The sequence below is a fragment of the Microcebus murinus genome, chromosome 5, assembly GCF_040939455.1.
Source record: "Microcebus murinus isolate Inina chromosome 5, M.murinus_Inina_mat1.0, whole genome shotgun sequence".
Lineage (NCBI taxonomy): Eukaryota > Metazoa > Chordata > Mammalia > Primates > Cheirogaleidae > Microcebus > Microcebus murinus.
In genome coordinates, this window is record NC_134108.1 from 24,468,663 (window position 1) to 24,488,015 (window position 19,353).

Consider the following 19,353-nt stretch of genomic DNA (forward strand, 5'->3'; position numbering starts at 1 on the left):
CAGCATACAACTTTGTTCTTTCCTTATTAAATTGAAAACTTCCCCCTTTGCACTTAAAGGAAGCCCTTGATGGCTTCTCTTTGGCATATCAGAATGGCCAGCATCACTACTCTTGTGCTTCAGGGCCATTATGAAGTCAAATAAAGGTGACTTGGGCACAAGCACTGCAATACCAACAGTGAATCTGATCACCCAGATGGCTACCGAGAGACTGACAGGTGGGTGGCTTCTACAGCATGGCTATGCTGGACAAAGGAATGGTTCACTCGGGACAGAGCAGGACAGCAAGAGATTCCATCATGCCACTCAGAGTGGTCAACCTTATAAAAGTTATGAATTGTTTATTTCTGGAATTTTCCATTTGATATTTCTGGACTATGATTGACCACGGGTAACTGAAATCATGGAATCTCAGATAAGGGTAGAACTGTTGTATCTAGCGAGAGGCATAGTTATCTCCTTTGTTCTATTAATATTTTACTTTTATTTTCCTAGAATATAAATTACAGCAAGCAGGACTTTTTACACTCTGTTCACTGTTGAATCCCGTGCACCCAGAACTGTGCTTGATCTATTGTAGGTACTCAGTATTTGTTGAATGCTAAAGGAAGAAACTTTAGCTTTTGTCATGCCTCATTTACTTACTATTCTTTAGGTAAAATAATCTCAATTTCTATTTGGTGGTCCACATAATTCTTCAGAATCTGACTCTATAGCTCTAGAAAGCACATGATCAAAGTATAGGTCAATCTCCTGGCCATAGCAATTGGTCACAAGTGGGGGTGGACCTAAACTAATACAAAATCAGAGTGAAGCCCAAAGAAACTTATTTTTCTTCTGGACACAACTAAGGAAATGTAGGAATGGGACCATGAGTCCAGAGGCAGAGCAGGACAGAAAGTGACAAGTCATTGCTTTTATTACTGAACCACTGGAGTAAGCTTTGACTATAGCCAGACCTACCTCTAGATTTTTCAATTACTTGACAGTAAAACATTTCCTTTATTGTTCACATCAAGTTTAGGGCTCCCTACGATGAAATACATTCTGAAACCACTAAGTAGCATCACTAGTGTAAGTTGAAAAAGGCACCCACAGAACCTGAACAAATTGTTTTGTTTCACTGCACTGAGAATAGAAGGGACGGGACAGCTCACATCTTCTGGGTTCCGGCCTCAGAGGAGGGTGGAATCAAGAGGCGGAAGAAACCTTGGGGCCTTCAGGTCACTCACACCTGTGTCTTACCCTGGGCTGTTACCAGATCACCTGGGAACTTGGTCAAAACAGCTTCCTCCACCCCATTCCACTGTGAGCCCAAATCTCTATGGGTGGAGCTCCTCATCTGTTTTACAGATTCTAAATGATTCTGATGAGCCATCTCTCCTCAACTTCTGTGAACTTGACTTCCCATTGGTAGAAGGAAGAGGCAGCATAGCAGATCCTGGTGCTCATGCTGAAGTTAAGTACAAAGCACTGACTAGATGTATGGGGGTCTTCGGAGTATGGATAACTCCTTTTTGAATCACTTTACAGATGTCCCAAATGAATTAAAAACTTAAACTATGCATGAGAATCTGAAGGGCTCTCTCCTATGTGTTTGACTGCTAAATGCCTTTTGTCTTTCCTTCCTGATTCTCCAATAAATTTGAAGAGTTGAGATGACCAGAGAAGTGACTACTAGATAAATGGACCATGACAGACCATTTTTAAATCGATTTCTCTCTCTTTCACTGTTCTTAAACAATAAGGGTGGATTAAGGCTTAGTGAGTTCAAGGACTCAATGATGTTATTAAGGGCCAAGGATTTTTCACATTTTCACTTTGCCATCCTCAACAGTTTGCTTGTCCCCCGAGATGGTTTCCAAATAACTAGCTGCTCTGAGCTTCCATCCTCACGCAACAGCAACCAGAAGCTGGCAGGGAGGAAGAGGGCATGTACCTTCCTAAAGTCTCTTTTTTTTAAGTTCCTTTAAGGAGAAGAAAAGTCTCCAGAAGCTCTCTAGCAGCCAGCCCCTATGTTTCCAGGGGCAGAATTAATATCTACACACCCTTTCCTAAACCAGACACCATGATTAATTCAGGCCAACTGTGACTCACCCTTGGTGGGGTGGGGTTACCACCACCCTGGAAGCATATCTACCTGGGAGAAAAACCAGAGCTTCTGTCAGGAAGCAGGAGAAAAATGTGGAGTGGCTTGGTTGGGCAGGTAATCAACCATGTTTAACCGTCTAAGCAGGAATTGAAGACAGATAAGAGGAAAGATCTATCCAGCTACCTTGAATTAATGAAATAATGAAAAGTCTTGAATGAAGCAAAGTGTTAATATTAGTAATCTCCTATATTCTAAAAATGCATCTTGAAAAACTTCTTAAAGAACTAGGTAACAATAGCTATTTAGTACAGATTTTGGTAACTGGAAGTTGGTACCGGTGTAACAACATGTAGGATGGCTTTGGCCCTAAGTAGTAGGTGGCAGGTAGAAGGACATTTGAGAAGAGTGTTGGGTGAAGCCTGCAGAGCCTTGAGAGACCTGTCGGAGAAGCCAGTGGCCTTTGGGGAGGCAGTGGGTGAGGGCTCCAAGGAAGAGCCGGGTTCCCAGGCCTCAGCCCAGGCTCTTCCTCTCCCACACTCAGAGCCATGGCTGCCCGGTTCTCAGCTAGATCTATTGTTCCTCACAGATCTAGAGGAGACTCAGTGGAGCAGGCAACAGAAGACTCAGGAGAACTGAAATGTGGCTGGGGTCATGACTGTCACCGGACTGTGGAGAATACAGACACAAGCTCAGGGTGATTCTGTCAGAGAGGAATCTGGACGCTTCCATGACCATAGTAGGTTTGGAAGGTTCGGGTTGGGAATCAGTCCGTGGGGGGTGGGTGAGAGGAAGAGTGCAGGGGGCGGGACGCTGGAGGTGGCTTTATGGCACTTAACTGGTAGCAGCTGGTCCAACCCTAAGCAAGGACAGGACTGGAAAGTAGAGCTGGGGACTTAGATCGTGCACAGGACAGAGGTTCCCCAAACTGTCATGGTTTATGGCATGCTTAAAAAAATGCAATGAAAGGTCTAGGCTAGGTGAGTCCCTAATATGAGGAGATGAGGACATGCCATTCTCAGCACCTGCAGCCTCCATCATAATCCAATAATGCAGTGCCTTTCACATGCACTGGCACCTGCTGTGTGTAAATTCTTCTCCTAGAGAGTCAAAGGCAAACAGCATGTGCCCTTTTCTACAGCGCTACTGACCCTGTCTGGGAGGCAGACAGATACACACCTGCCCATAGCACAGCGTGGCATTCTTCCTGCAGCCAGAGCTCTTAGAGCATAGAAGAGAGGCACTCACATTTTTTTTCTGATTATCTTCTTGTTATTTTTGTAATTGGGTGTGTTTTGGATATCCGGATTCATTAAATAAGCATTTATGGAGTGGCCACTATATGCCTGTATATTGCTCTAAGTGCTAGAGACAGAGTCACCATGCAGCTTTTGTTCTAGTGGAGTAGGCAGAAAGTGAACAAGCAGGCAAGTACTGTATGTAACAAAATGTCAGGTGGTGCTAAGTACTGTACAGGGAAGTTGAACGCCATAAAGGGAGAACAGCCCCGCTTACAAAATGACAGTGAGAACTTCAAGTGCATGGACTCGGCCTAATGTAAGTCAATGCCCTTCTGTCCATCCATTCTGGCCCCATCCCTTACCCAATCAAACAGCTTTGGGTTTTGGTTTCTCTTTTCCTTTTCAACTCAAGAATTTTCTTTTTAAACTTTGTCCACCCCTAAAAACCATCTCAGTAACAAAATGCTAATAATATAGTTGTCCATAACCAGCCAACCTGTGTGGAAGGACAGGACTGTGTCCAGGGTACTGGGCTGTGGGGAAGGAGGGGTCGCAATGACCCAGATATCCAGACTTGCCTTGGATATTTAAACAGCAGTAATTTTGGAACAAGCGTACAATTTGTCTCTGAATACTCCCCTCTCCTCTCTGATGAAGAGTCTCTGCTTGACCGAGTCTCCTTGGCCCAGCTGGGCACTTCCTTGTGAAATCCAGTTTTAGCAAAGAACCCTGCTAAGTCAGTTCAGCAAGCCCTCCCCACCCTCAGTGTGTGATCAGGTTCCTCCTCCACCCTCCCTGAGGCCATGTCTGGTCACCCAGGCCTGTCTTCAGCAAGAGTCCTGTGAGGTCAGTGTGACCAGCATCTCCCTTCCCCCTGATGTCCCTCTTAGTAATTTCCTCCCACTGACCCCAGCCCACTCCTTGGCTGTGAATGCCCACTGGCTCATGCTGTCCTTGGAGGGGAGCCCAATCTCTCTCCCCACCACACGGCCCCATCGCGGTGGTTCCTGTACCTGTCGCCACGGTCCTGAATAACGTCTGCCTTCCTGTGCTTTAACAAAGTATCATTGAGTGACTTTTTTTCTTTAACACTTCCAGCCCCTCCACACAAAAACATTCAGTAACTGATACAGCTGTTCTATTTTCAAAATTAACCTGGAAGTGTGTTGTCTCTGAAAAACTACACCCCTGATTTCCTTGCAGAGCACAACTGAGACAGCTGTCCTCAACGGAGCCCTTGCACGGGCTGCTTGGAAAGAACTGAGGGTGCAGGGTGTCCTAAAGTGGGAGTGGGGGCTGTTCTCTCTGAAATACACCTTGGTTGGTCCATTTTTCTGCCTTCCCACCCCATTTCCAGACTGTTCTGATGGAGACAAGTGACAAGAGCTAACCTCTCATGGGCTGGTCGTGATCTCGCTCTCCCCCCAGCACACGCACGCGCTCACACACATGCATGCACTCGCACACGCACACACCCCAGGGTCAATCCAGCCCCCTCTTGGGAATGCAGTTGCATGAACATTGCCCAACCCACCCAGGGAAGCTACAAGTTTGAGCAGCTCCAGGCCTGGAATGAAAGGCCTTTGTGTAAGGCATTGCCCCTGGCCGCTGAGCAGAGGCAGTTTGAAACCGGTCTCACCAGTACGGCAAGGAGACTGATTCAAACTCCTGGTAGGTTTCTCCAAGTGTGGCAGACACAAACAGCCCAGTTTCCTTTAAGGAGTCACAGGAAAGGTCAAACTAGTCAAGTGGCAGGGGAAAGACACCACTGGAAGCCATTAGTCACGGGGACACAGAAGCTTAACGTACTGGGAGAAAGCCACGATTGAGGCATGAAAGATGAACACAGAAGTCTTCCCAGGAGAGGCGACATTTACGCTGGGGTGAAAAGAAGAATTTGCCAGAAAGATGATTTAAGAGGCTGAACCTTTAAAAAAAAAGTCTTAAATATCATAAAATCCCATTTAAGAAATCACCTTAATACTTAATAATAGAGAATACTAGGACAGAAAACTCTTAGATATTTGAATATATCTCATAGAGGTTAAGAAGAAACTTTTAAAGAAAATAATGATGACATATTTTCCACCAATATTGCAATACCCTGTTTATAACTGTAACTGCCTGAATTAAAACAAAAGTATTTGAAAATCATAAAGGATAACATCTAAAACAATGGCTTCTCTGCCTTGAAAAAAGGTATTGCACAAATACAGCTCAGCTTACCTATAAAGATTTGAAGCATTCAAGCAATGCTAATTTCTCTCATTTATTAGCAAGCTTATTATTCATAGTTATGGGGGAAGAGAGATTACAAAAATAAACATGATTCAAAAGAAACTGTTAATAATTAAAAGGTGATTGCACTGTTACCACTGGCAATCCACTCCTAAATATATACCTATGAGAAATAAAAGCATCCATATACAAAAGCTTGAATACAGATGTTCATAGCAGTAGCATTTACAATAACCCAAATGGGGAAACAGCCCACATGTCCATCAACTGACAAATATGGTATATCCATACAATGAAATATTAGTTGGCAATAAAAAGGAAAGAAATACTTATACATGCCATAAAATGGATGAACCTTGAGAAGCTTATAATACGTGGAAGAAGCCAGTCACAAAAGATCATGTACTGTATGATTCTCTTTATATGAAGAGTCCAGAATAAGCAAATTTATAGAGACAGAAAGTAGATTACTATTTCCTCAGATCAGGGAGATGCAGTTGGGGAGTTACTGCTAATGGGTAGGGGGGTTCTTTTGGAGGTGATTGAAACTGGGTTCTCAATTTAGATTGTGGTGATGATTACACGACTCTGCGAATGTACTAAAACCACTGAATTGTACACTATTGAAAAAAGCAAAGTGATTTCATTGAACAGGTTAGTGTCATATTTTTGCTCCACAGGAAGAATTCAGTACTAGACAAAGGATGCAATTTCCAGTTACAAAAATGTCAGGCCTAAGGTTAAGCTGCCTCAAATTATACCACAAGATCTCTAATGACCTCCAGTGGTCAACAACAAAAATTGCCTGGTTTATGGTACACGAGCCTAGAATATGATGCACAAAACGGTTATAAATATGAGGTTTGGTCTATTATTTTCTTAGCTTGAAAGCTGCAAAGTTGGAGTAAAAGGAAACACAGACAATGACTATCCTAAACTGCCCCTTCCGCTTGATTCTTAAACACTGACTGAAGGGTTTGTTTTTCTGTGGCCTGTCTTTGCAGCCTCTGTCAACAGAGCCAGCAAGGTGCCTGTCTCCTGCCAGTGACTCCCTCAGGGAGAGAACATCAACGATCTGCTTTGCAGCCACGGATGCAGAAGTAGCTGACAAGGGGCAGGAGAGCAGAAATGGCCCATCAAAGGGGTAGGGAAAAGGGTAAGAAAGAGTGGAAGGTAGGTATTGTAAGCGAAAACAAGCCAATTTGGTCATGCACAATTCTCAGATCCTTTTTGGTAACTTCCTAAGAAATTGAAAGGTTAGCTACCTCACCCCCAGGTTCTAGTGAACACCTGAAGTTTCCCTAAACAAACATTAGTAAATAAGCCGCTTCATACGGTCTCCTCTGTAAGCTCGATGAAGTCCCAGCTCTCTCTGCTCAGGGTGAGAGTTCATTCAATGGAGAAAGGACGATGTAATAGCGTTTTGTTATTACCCTCATTGCTGGCCTCAGGATACTAGAAATCCCCTAGACTGACACAAGGCCACCTATTTGGGGAGGAAGCCTGGGAAACCTTTCTTTCAGGCACCTGGCACCAGCCTAGCTGGAGTCTTCCACTCAGGTCCGGGCATGGCTGGAGGGCCCTCTGGAATATTTTGGTCAGTCCACACATTACAAATACCTTTAATTTCACCAACCAGCGTCGGTTTCTAGCATTCATCAGGCTCGTTAACAAGCCACTGGTTGCTCTGATAATAATTAATGTCTGATATTTGCTATGCTAATTAGCAAAGTATCTGATAAACTGAGGTTTTGTGACATTTCCAGTCTAGAGCTAGCTAACGATCCCTGGAGTCATTAATCCATTAATTCCTGATCAGAACACGAAATGCCCCTGGGTGTCATTTCAACCAACAAATGTCTATGCTGGGTATTTTGGAGTAAATTACAGACATAAAGTGAGGGAGGGGAAAGAATAAGAACAAGAAGCCCTTGGCAATCCCAGACCACCACTGTACAAGTCTTGCCCACATTCCTAAATGTTGCTACTATTGTCACTTGTCATATATTTTTCAGATCTATCCATTTATTTAATGATTATTTACAGAGTGCCTACCTATGTCCCAGATATTTATTTGGAATATATCGCCTGTCTTATAGTTTCCAGGAGAAATTAATATCTTAAGAGGGTGTTAAAAAGTCATTGGCTGAAGCCATTGACAAGTTTTTGCCAAAAAGAGACAGTCCCACAATAATAAGAAGGTTGTAAAGCCCCCCACAGCGGCTCCACTTCAGCCTCCAGGAAGCAGAGTCTGTTTATAAATCTTAAAATATCAATTGCTTTTTTTTCCCTAGGAAAAAAAATATATAAACCCTTAAAGGTTATATAAAATTTTATCATATTTTATTTTCTTTAAGAACCAATGAAAATGACATCATTAGGCTACATTTACCTTAACTGTGATTTACTGCATCGTAAAAAAATCGTGAATAAGAATTCTTGACGTTGCTTGTCAGTCCAGAGATCAAACCAATGACTTATAAGAGCAACTCTTTCCTGAAAAAGCTGTAAGAGGGAAAAAATGACATATCACTGTACAGCTCAGCATGTTCTTCGTTGCTAAACAATCTTTAGACGATCTACCAGCAACCTCAGAACTAATATTTGCATATTGTACTACACTCGCAAAGCGCTTTCACATATGTAGTCGGGGTCTCTCCTTTCAGTTTAAACTATTTTTACCCAGGGATACCAGCGAGCCCAGACTTGTTGGGTGGGCTGGTGGGAAACACTGGCGGGGATGTAATTACGGAGGGCCTCTGAAAAACAAAGAGGTTATTCCTGGCTCTTGTTTCTACCTAGGCTAAGGAGGCCTAGGGAAACAGTGCATACATTTCATCTTGAAAACACACGCCGGCTATCCACTCATTTAACTGTGAAAACAGGACCTATTGAAATAGGTATGATTCACTAATCATGGATCTTCATGGCACCTCTGAGCTGGAAGTTAATAAGTATTGCTAAATAGCCATTGTTAGTGGTGTCTCCCCGGAAGACATACCCCAAGGACCAGAGTCCCCAGACTTGGGATTCAGTCCAACTTTGATCGGGTAGACATAGACAAACTCACTGTCTTATACGTCAGGCTTTAGCCCTCACCCTGTCTAGTCTCCTTCCCCTGTGAACGAGACTGAGCCCATGAGAGCTCCGAGAAACCAGTTTGCCTTCTCCACTGCAAGAACTGCCCTAAGCCACGGAATGATGACGTCCTGCATTACCTGAAAGTAGGAGTGGCATCTCCAGGCCATGTGGAACCGTGCGCTTGGCACAGGAGGGGAGAGAGGATTACAGAAACACACATGGAGTCAGGCATGAACACTCCCACACCACCACCACCATTAAAAGCACCTTCCTGTCATCTTTTTTCCCTACGACAGTAACCCTTGTGTATTTCCAAGGTCTCTATTTGGTGTCTGGAGGTACAGAGGTGTAAAGGATGCAGATCTGGAACTGTCCATGAGGCAGGAGCTGGGGACTGGGGTGAGGAGAGACTGTCTCTGGGATAGACAAAGCTAGGTTTCTTTTGTTTAAACTGACTCAAAAACTAAATTCTTTAGAGTTTTCTTTAAAAACATAGCAACATGAGACCTAATACATCACACTAAAATTAACCTTACAAATAAATGTAGTTTTATTCCAGAATATGTAACTCACCTGTTTATTTAATGACTTGTTGCTAATAGGCGTCCAGGCACTGAATCTGGTACGGTAGCTCTCCGCTTCCAGGCTTTTCCGGGAAGAATCCCCAGCTAGCATCTCAGCAAATTATTTTCTTCTACTTGTAGGAACTATAGGCTTATTTCAATAGATGTATAATTAAGATCACCTACAAATATCCAATATACTGAAGTTGTCCTTATAAGAATTATACAATTACAGTAATTCATATATATAACACATAGATATATATAGAATTATAATAATTTATATATATGTGTATGTGTATGCTTATAAATATATATATATAATAAGCCATACAAATATACCTATGAACTCCAGCTGTAAGTAAGAATTTTGGATGCTCATCAACACATGGTTTATCAGTCTGTACTGGAGAACAAAACCATCCCAAAATTTAGTAGCTTTAATCAGGAATTATTTATTATTTTTCACAATTCATTGGGTTTGCTGGCCTCAGATGGGCAGTTTTTCTGCTTCATGTTTTGTAGGCTGGAGTGACTCATGTGGTTCCATTCACCTGGGAGGGAGCTCTGTTGGAACTGAAATATCTAAGACGACTTCATTCCTACATCTGCTACTTTGACTGGGGTGGCTGAAACATTTGGGGGCTGGCTCAGCTTTTATCTATATGGTCTCTTGACATTCAATATTCTAGCCCAAACTTATTGGTATTATTTCCTGAATAATGCCAAACTGGATCCAACAGAAGAAGTACACTTGTGGACGAAAATATATCAACAAGAATATTGTCAACTGCATTGGATAGCTCCAAACTAGAAACAGCCCAAGCATCCATCAATAGTTGAACAGATAAATATACTGTGCATGTAATAGAATACCATCCATCAATGAAATGAATAATCTGCTGCTACACAACCATAGGGATGAATCAGACACATACCACATTAAACAAAAGTAGCTGGAAACAAAATAATATATTTTGTATGGTTTCATTTACACAAAGTTCTACACTGTAGTGTTAGAAGTCAGGATAGAGTTTACCCTGGAGGAAAGGGAGAGTAGTGATGGGGAGAGGACGTGAGAGGTGATCTGGGTGCTAATCCTGACCTAGGGTGGGAGCCCACACTTCTCTTCTCTCTATGATTCACTGAGCTCTACACTCCTGATTTGCATATTTTTCTATAGCCTCTATTTCAATCAAGAAGTTTGTTCAAGCACCTAAGTGGTCACATAGGTACTACAGTAATAGGGTATTGGGCAGGTGGGAGGGGAGAGGAGGGAGGGGGGCGGGTATATACATACATAATGAGTGAGATGTGCACCATCTGGGGGATGGTCATGCTGGAGACTCAGACTTGTGGGGGAGGGGAGGGGAATGGGCATTTATTGAAAACTTAAAATCTGTACCCCATAATATGCTGAAATAAAAAAATATATATAAAAAAGAAGTTTGTTCAATCCAGAAATAGTACACAAAAAAGAAATAAAAAAAAGAAGTTTGTAAAGTTATATCATTTATGATAACATCAAAACTATTAAGTAGCTAGAAAAAAAATGAAAGTGTAAACTTTATTAAAATATTTTAAAGACCTAAATAAATGGAGAGATATGACTTATTAATGGATTAAAGTGCTCAGTAGAGTGAGACATTAATTCTCTCAACTTGATCTATAGATTCAATGCAATCTCATTTTTTAAAAAGGAGATATTGTGAGGGTTGTGTGTGTGTGTGTGTGTGTGTGTGTGTGTGTGTGTGTGTGTGTAACTTCAAAGCTGATTCTTAAATATTTATGGAAGTTTAAAGGGCCAAAAACAGTCAAGACAATCTGGAAGAACAAAGAAGGGAGATGTGTTTCTAGATGTTAAGATTTACTATATGGCCGAGCGTGGTGGCTCACGCCTGTAATCCTAGCACTCTGGGAGGCCGAGGCGGGCGGATTGATTGAGGTCAGGAGTTCAAAACCAGCCTGAGCAAGAGTGAGACCCCGGCTCTAGTATAAATAGAAAGAAATTAATTGGCCAACTAATATATATAGAAAAAATTAGCTGGGCATGGTGGTGCATGCCTGTAGTCCCAGCTACTTGGGAGGCTGAGGCAGCAGGATTGCTTGAGTCCAAGAGTTTGAGGTTGCTGTGAGCTAGGCTGACGTCATGGTACTCGCTCTAGCCTGGACAACAAAGCGAGACTGTTTCAAAAAATAAAAAAAAAAATAATAAAAGATTTACTATAAAGCTGTGGTAATAAGATGATGTGGCATCAGTTTGGGGACAGACAACTAAACCAGTGCAACAGAAAGGAAACTCCAAAACAGACCCAGGTGTACATGGGCACTTGTTAAATGACAGATTGAAAGGAAGAGATGGATTTTTTCCGTTTATAGAAAACAGATTATCTGTTTTTAGAAAAATAGAAAAGAAATTGGGGCCCTTTCTCACACTACACACACACACACCAACTATCTAAAGGCTTTTCATATACGTAAAATCAGTTACACATGGTTTGTGAATGCCTAGAGGACAAAATTAAGAACAGTGGATGATGTCAGGGAGGAACATTTTGGCTCAATATAAGTGGGGAAAAAATCACTTCCCAGCTCTGGTTGTCTCAGAAGATTCTGTCCATTAATGGAGATAGTCAAGCTCAAGATAGATGACCTCTTGTCGGTGCTACTCTAGCTGGGGTCCAAGCACCAGAAACATCTAAGTTTCTAAGCAATCCTCTGTTGCTATAAATCCCAAGAAGAGAAAGTACAGCAGGGCCTGGAGTAGCTGAAGAAACTATTAAAGAGTCAGAGGAATTCCAGAATAAGACAAACATTTGCAGTGCCTCTTACTCTTATTACACTTCTATGAGAGAGAAGCACATTTTCAAATGAACATACTAGGAAGGCATGTGCCATATTAGGAGCAATTTTAGAAATGTTACAGAAGAGCAGCATGACATAGTCAGTGCCAGATTTGAATCCCTGCTCTGACTTCCCCAGATTAAAGGTTTACAAGGAATTTAGTATCTGAGCCTCAGTTTCCTCAAGTGTAAGCAAGGTGGGGATGTGTCTTGGCAAACTGCTTTATAATAATGTGTTGTTCAGATAAAAACCTCAAGGCAATGTGGGAAATTAAATACCTCCTTCTGAATCAACGTTAAATCAAAACAAATTCTTAGTTTCATAAGATGCCCAGCTGCTGGTATGTGAAATCCCTCCAAGAGCCAACATACACCCTTTTTTACTCAGCAAGTTCTCAAAATTGTTCTGATCCTCTGTGTTAAGGGATTACCGAGTTACATAATGAACCGAGCATGACAAAAAGAATAACTGCTGTCTCTGCTGAGCTTAAATATGTGAGCTGGTACAGTGCATTGTGTGCACATACCTATGTATAAATTCCCACAAGGTTATTTTCATTATGTAAGATGTCAATTTGTCTCACTAGCTGTTCAGCCCAGAGAGAAATGGCAGATTGGCAATCACTACTTCTCTAGTAGAATGATTTCTTTTCTCATTCTAGCATTTTATATTCCTCCAAAGGGTAGTTCCATAAGACATTAATAGATATTTTCCCAGAAAACAGGGTCTGTGATTAGATATGATTGGAAAATTTTTTGTCTTATATTTCTTATTCTTTGCTCAAGAAATTGAAATCTAAGAAAATTATTGATTGAACAAAAATTAAACCTGCTTGTTTTCTGTAGGATGTTTTGAAAGTTTTAATATGCTAATGTTCACAATGAATCTCCAAGAGGAGAAAATAATATGCAGCATTTTTCCTTGTTCATTGTTATATGGAGCCTATCATAGTATGTATTGATTATCTAGTGAGGTTATCATAGGATTTATCTAATACTGTGTAACAAATTGTCCCAAACCTCAGCGGCTTAAAATAACAAGCATTCATTATCTCACAGTTTCTATGAGTCAGGATTCTAGTCATCATCACTTAGCTGGGTCCCCCAGCTCAGGGTCTCTCACAATCCAAGTGTTAGCTGGGGCTGTAGTTGTCCCAGAGCTGGACCAGGGAAGAACTGACTTTCACGCTCACATAAGTGGTTGTTGGCAGGATCCAGTTCATCCCAGACTGTTGGAATGAGGGCCTAGGTTCCTTGTTGGCTGTTGGCCTGAGGCATCTCCCCTATGTGGGCTTCTGTATAACTTAACTGACAAAATGGCAGCTCATTTCCACCCAAGTGCACAAGTGAGAGAGCCAGAGAGGGCAGGCAAGATGGGTGTCAGAGTCTTTGTGCAACTTAAACTCCCAGACTCAAGTGATCCTCCTGCCTCAGCCTCCCAAGCAGCTGGGACTACAGGCGTGCACCATCACATCCAGCCAATTTTTCTATTTTTTATAGAGACAGGGTCTCAATATGTTGCTCAGGCTAGTCTCAAATTCTTGGCCTCAAGTGATCCTCCTGCCTTGGCCTCCCAAAGTGCTAGGATTACATGCGTGAGCCACTGTACCCTGCGGCCACACTATCACTTTTTGATTACTCCGAACAGGGGTCTGAAAACAAGGTCAGCAGACCATATCTGGTCCACCACCTGATTTTATAAAGTTTTATTGGAACATAGCCAATCTCATTCATTCATGTAGTAATAGCCAATCTCATTTATTCATCTCAACAAAATTGAGTAATGGGGAGAAAGTTAACATGGCCTACAAAGCAAAAAGTATCTATTATTTAGACCTTTACTAAAAAAGTTTGCCAATGTCTGCATTAGAAGTAAGTCCAGCCCACCTTTAAGGGCAGGAATTCGCAAAAGCATAAATAGCAGGACTATGGGGTCATTGGAAACCATTTTAGAAGCTGCCTACCACAATAGCATCTGCCACAGAGTAGGCACTTGGCAAGTGTTTGCTGAATGAATAAATGAATAAATGTTCATATTGCTATGATTTGAATGTGTCTCCTTCAAAATTCAGGTGTTGAAACTTAATGGCCAATGTTATGGTATTAAGAGGTGTAGCTTTTAAGAGGTAATTAGGTCATGAGGGTTCCTTCCCTTGTGATGAGACTCAGGCCCTTATAAGGCCTCACACATCATTCAACTCACTTGCCCTTCTGCTTTCTGCCCTGTGAGGGCAGAGTACTCCCCTTGGAGGATGCAGCAACAAGGCACCATCTTGGAAGCAGACAGCAGCCCTCACCAGACAGCTGGACCTGCTGGCTCCTTGATCTTGGACTTTCCAGCCTTCAGAACTATAAGAAATCAATTTCTGGGGTTTTTGTTTTTGTTTTTGTTTTTGTTTTTGTTTTTGTTTTGTTTTGTTTTTTTACCCAGTCTCAGGTATTTCATTATAGCGGCACAAACTAAGACATGTATTTACCAATTTTCTGTATTCAGGGGCTAAAAAGCAAGTTAACAGAAATAAAACCAAGTTCCTTCACTGATTATTAGGATTTGACAACTGTATCAAGACTGTAACAATTTATCAACTTGTGTGATGGTCTTGTTAGCAATTTCCATCATTATGTTAAATGAGTCATATGATAAAAATAAGCTTAGAATTGAATTAATATGTAGATATGACAGACTATTCTTTCATGACATCAGCAAATATTTTAAAAAGGAAATACTTTAAGGTACTCATGTGGGATGAGAATTCACTCTGAGGCAAGAAAACTTATTGTGAATCATGTTTACAATATGGCAGCCACCAATATCTTCTAATACCAAGAGAGACTCAAAGCTTAGGTGTATAAAACCAAATTCTCATCCATTTTTTTCCAATGTGTCGTTTCTCCAAAAGCCAAAATATTGCATCATGAAGTTCTTCCTTGGTCATTTAGGAATTGTCTTATTCTCTACAAAGTGCCATATCACTGCTGGAAAAATAAAGGTGCCAGCTGCCGTCTCACTTACAGCCCAGTTTTTGCCTGTGAATTGAAACTCCAGAGGGGTGATGCAAACTGGAAGCCTCTTAGTTACTTTACTCTGTAAAACAAGGGCCCTAACTGTTTCTAAAGTTTTCTGAAAGAAGGGAATAAAATAGGAAACCCAAATCTGTGGCTCTTCTCATTTGTAACTGGATCCAACAAACATACAAGTATCAAAATCAAAATGGGAAGGGGGATGTGTCATAAATGTAATAAATCACACGAGTTGATAAATTGTTACAGTGGTGACACAAAATCGAATATCTTAATTTTTGGTTGAGTGTCTACACTGGCCCTGCACTAGTAAATCTCTTCCCTATAGACTAGCTAGTCGAACCTTCATATTCATCCTGAGAGTTGGATGACAAAAGAGAAAAAATGTGGTAAAGAAAATCACCCAAGCTCACACAGGTAGTAACTGTCAAGTAACTATCAAGTTTAAAAATTGTTCTGGATTTTTCCCAAAGTGTGAGTGTAACTTGGACTGGACATAAGACCGCTATGGATTTATTTGGGAAAGCAATTTCTGTGTCATGGCCGACTGTCCTGCACAACTGACATATTGATGAGGAACTTGGCAACTGACATTAGCACTTCTATCCTTTGGGGGAAAAAAGGAGAAGCCTGTCATGTGACAATCTGTGATACTGTAAAATAATAAGAAATATGTTTATTAATCTCTGCCCCTATTCCTGACATAGAACTCCTAAAACCCTTGTAGACAGGGGTGCTCAGAAAATCTTTTGTCCTAACATTTGGTCTTTGACCCCAGTTCCTGACACAGAGCTCCTAAATCCCTAGGAATTTCCTGAGGGATAGCAACATCTTTTGTTCTAAAGGGGTGACTCTTGATGGGCCCCTAGATAACTTCAGGGTGGGGGGTGGCTGCCAGGGTAACCAACTGTGTGATTAGAGACTTAGAACTTTCATTCCCTGTCGTTGAGGAGGGGAGAGGGGCTGAAGGTTGAGTTGATCGCCAATAACCAATGATATAATCAATCATGCCTACATAGGCCGGGCGTGGTGGCTCACACCTGTAATCCTAGCTCTCTGGGAGGCCGAGGTGGGTGGATCGTTTGAGCTCAGGAGTTTGAAACCAGCCTGAGCAAGAGCGAGACCTGTCTCTGCTATAAATAGAAAGAAATTAATTGGCCAACTAATATATATAGAAAAAATTAGCCCGGGCATGGTGGTGCATGCCTGTAGTCCCAGCTACTCAGGAGGCTGAGGCAGGAGGATCACTTAAGCCCAGGAGTTTGAGGTTGCTGTGAGCTAGGCTGACGCCGTGGCACTCACTCTAGCCTGGGCAACAGAGTGAGACTCTGCCTCAAAAAAAAAAAAAAAAAAAAAAAGTCATGAATCATGCCTTCATAATGAATCCTCCATAAAAATCCAAAAGGACAGTGTTCAGGGGGTTTCCAAATGGCTGAACATGTGGGGTTACCTGGAGGGTGGGGAGCCTGCAGGGGGCACAGAAGCTCCCCACCCCTTCTCACGTGCCTCGCCCTATGCATCTCTTCTATCTGACTATCATCTGCGTCCTTTGTGATATTCTTTACAATAAATGGGTCAACATGACAACCAGGATTTAGAGCTGGTAAGTCGGAAGCACAGGTCACAAGCTGGGAATTGTGATTGGCATCTGAAGCAGTGGGCAGTCTTGTGGGACTGAGTCCTTCCTTAACCTGTGGGATCTGATGCTCCAGGTAGATAGTGTCAGAATTGAGTTAAATTATACAACACTGAGTTGGTGGACACTGGAGAATTGGTTGTCAGTGGGGAGAAATCTCCACGCATTTTGGTGACCAGAGGTGAAATGCTGTGTTGAGCAAGTACGTGAGGGTGGAGAGAAAACTTTTTCCCCTCCTCATAACAACCAAAGCCAGATTAGGGATACAAAGGCTAAGCAATTGCCAATCTATATAGAGAGCTAGAGCATCACTGGGATACATCGGAAAAGGCATGATGGAAGTTTACTGTTTGCAAAGGTTATACAGCTTGAGAAATGCAAGTTAGCCTGGTCGTGCCCCACTACAGTGGGCACCGTGGCTTAGAAGATGACAACAAAACATTGTTCCTTGGCACAGAGGTATGTACCTTTGTTTATTTCTGCAGTTCACACATGTAAGGTGTGCAATGATTCATTCATTATTTAAAATTTACTTCCTTAAATATGCTTTCCAAGAGGTTGTCTGGTTCTAAAGATTGCAGCAAAGAACGAGAGCACAGGAAAAGTGTGTGTGATTAGTGAAAAATCAGAAATGAAAGACAATTCCGCTTAAGTTAAATCCCCCACACTCTGGGCATGTAAAAATGTAACCCAGTCTATAATATGTATTAAATACACAACGGATCATAAAAGCCATGGCATGCATGTTTTGAGGAAATCTGCACTATTGATAGCATAGGTGGTGATAGAAAACACCATACTTGTGCTGGTATTTTCAAATGCTGGATGTGCTCACTGATTCACAAGGTTAAAGCTAAAAAAAAAAAAAAAAATTAAAGCTGTAACAAATAAAAAGGAACTGCACGATTTAAATTCCTTTTCAGGAAAAGTAAACTGTATTGGTGCTATAGAACTTTCAAGTCCTTAGCCTCTGCTTTCTCGCGCTAACATCACTGTTTTTAGAACATGATTTTTGAGGTTCCCAAGGAGCACAAGTGTCAAGTCCCCGCAGAACAGTGTAGCGGGCTTGGATACAATGGCAAGGGTTGCACTGAGCTTTAATACAGATGATGTCAGGATATTCTGTTCTGATTCTTAGGGCAAGGTGCATTAATAAGCACAGCGTCAGTGCTTTTAAAAAGATAAATGTCCAGAAAAGTACCACTGTTTTATTTGTCCTATGCATCAAGTCTTAGCATATTCACTCTTACAGCTATAATTACAACCACGACCCTTAGTCACACATTTTCTGTATTTCTCCTTCAACCCCCCCCCCCAGCCCACACCCTGCTCCCCACACTTCTGGACCCCAAAGTAGGAAAGAGGGTGCGAAGTGGGAGGGAGTTGGTCATTTTCATGGAGTCCCCCGAAAATCAGTGTTTTCCAGATGCTCAAGAACGTCGCTTCAGTTTCATCCCCCATGAGCGCTCTAGGGGAGGTAAGAGTTTCGACGCCACAGCCCAACTCAAACCTGATCCTCCGCGTGGATTGTGCTGGTTTCTCCCCAGAGCCTCTCGAGGGTCCTTTGATTAACTACGGAGCTGCGAAGGGCCTCCAGGACATCGAGGGAGGGCCCGGCGCCCTGCCCCAGCGCTGCTTACGGTCTGGAGCCGCATAGGGAAACTAAGGGACCCAGGCGCTGTCGCCGGGCGGCCGAGAAGCCAGGGGCTTTACCTCCGGGGAGAGGCCGGGCAGGGCAGCGGCTGTCTCCTGCTGGGACGCGCAGTGAAAAGCGCGAGAGAGCTCTCCGCAGCCCGAGACGGGTGGGGCAGGGACAGCCCCGTCTCCATGGGGACCCACAACGCGGACCTGCAGTCCGGCCCCGCGCTGCGCTGACCTTCCCCGCCGCAGCGTCCAAAGCCGAGCGCCTGGCACCGCGGGCGCCGCGCGCCCCCCTCTCCGCGGCCGCAGCGAGTCCCGCTAGGCGAGTCCGGCTCCTCTTCCAGCCTCCAGGGAACCTGCGGCGGGAGAAAGCTTCCCTGGGCCCCGGTGGGTCACTGCAGGTCCCCGTAGCCCTGCAAGGCGCGGAGCAGAGGTGCCAGGCGCAAGGCTGTGGGAGAAGTGTCCAAGAAGAGACTTGGACACTGAAGCCAGCGTTTGCTCGGTATCAAATAAAGCCAGCAATTTTAAGGCCGTGTGATGGCAAAAGTGGAGCGTCTTATTCTCTATCATGTTCATCTGCAGTAAATCCTCAGAAACTTTTAATACTTGTTATTGCCAATTTTAGCATTGTACAGGAGGTACAAAAACAAAAAGAAAAGGCCTTCCAAATTAGTCTCTAAATGGTTCTGGTCAAAATGCCTTCAATTATTTATTGTAAAGCCTTTACATTTTTTTCTTTTGTAGTAATAGTTATCGCCATGGGAAGATGTTCACAATACCTTAAGTACAAAAAGCAGCCAAGAAAACCATATGAATAGTGTGATCTATTTTTTTCTTTAAAAAAAAATGTTTAAGAAGTCTGGAAGTGTGTATGCAAATAGGTTAAATGGTTTGCTCTGGTAGTAGGTTTTTAAAAATCACCTGTAATTCAAATTTTTCTACAATGAATGTGCAATATCTATGTAATAAAACAGTACATTTTATTCTAATAGTTAAAAAA

At 42.5% G+C, this 19,353-nt stretch overlaps 1 protein-coding gene across 1 annotated transcript in view; it reads right to left on the minus strand.

Annotated features, from left to right (window-relative positions):
- ECT2L (epithelial cell transforming 2 like) overlaps positions 1–18,463 on the minus strand; it is a 90,069-nt gene extending 71,606 nt beyond the window's left edge. The window contains exons 1-3 of the mRNA XM_076002922.1: positions 18,426–18,463; positions 9,223–9,363; positions 7,961–8,073 (exon numbers count right to left, since the gene is read on the minus strand). Of these exons, the coding sequence (XP_075859037.1) occupies positions 7,961–8,073; positions 9,223–9,324 (215 nt within the window). The 5' untranslated portion in view covers positions 9,325–9,363; positions 18,426–18,463. The remainder of the gene's footprint in view (positions 1–7,960; positions 8,074–9,222; positions 9,364–18,425) is intronic.
- Between the last annotated feature and the right edge of the window lie 890 nt (positions 18,464–19,353).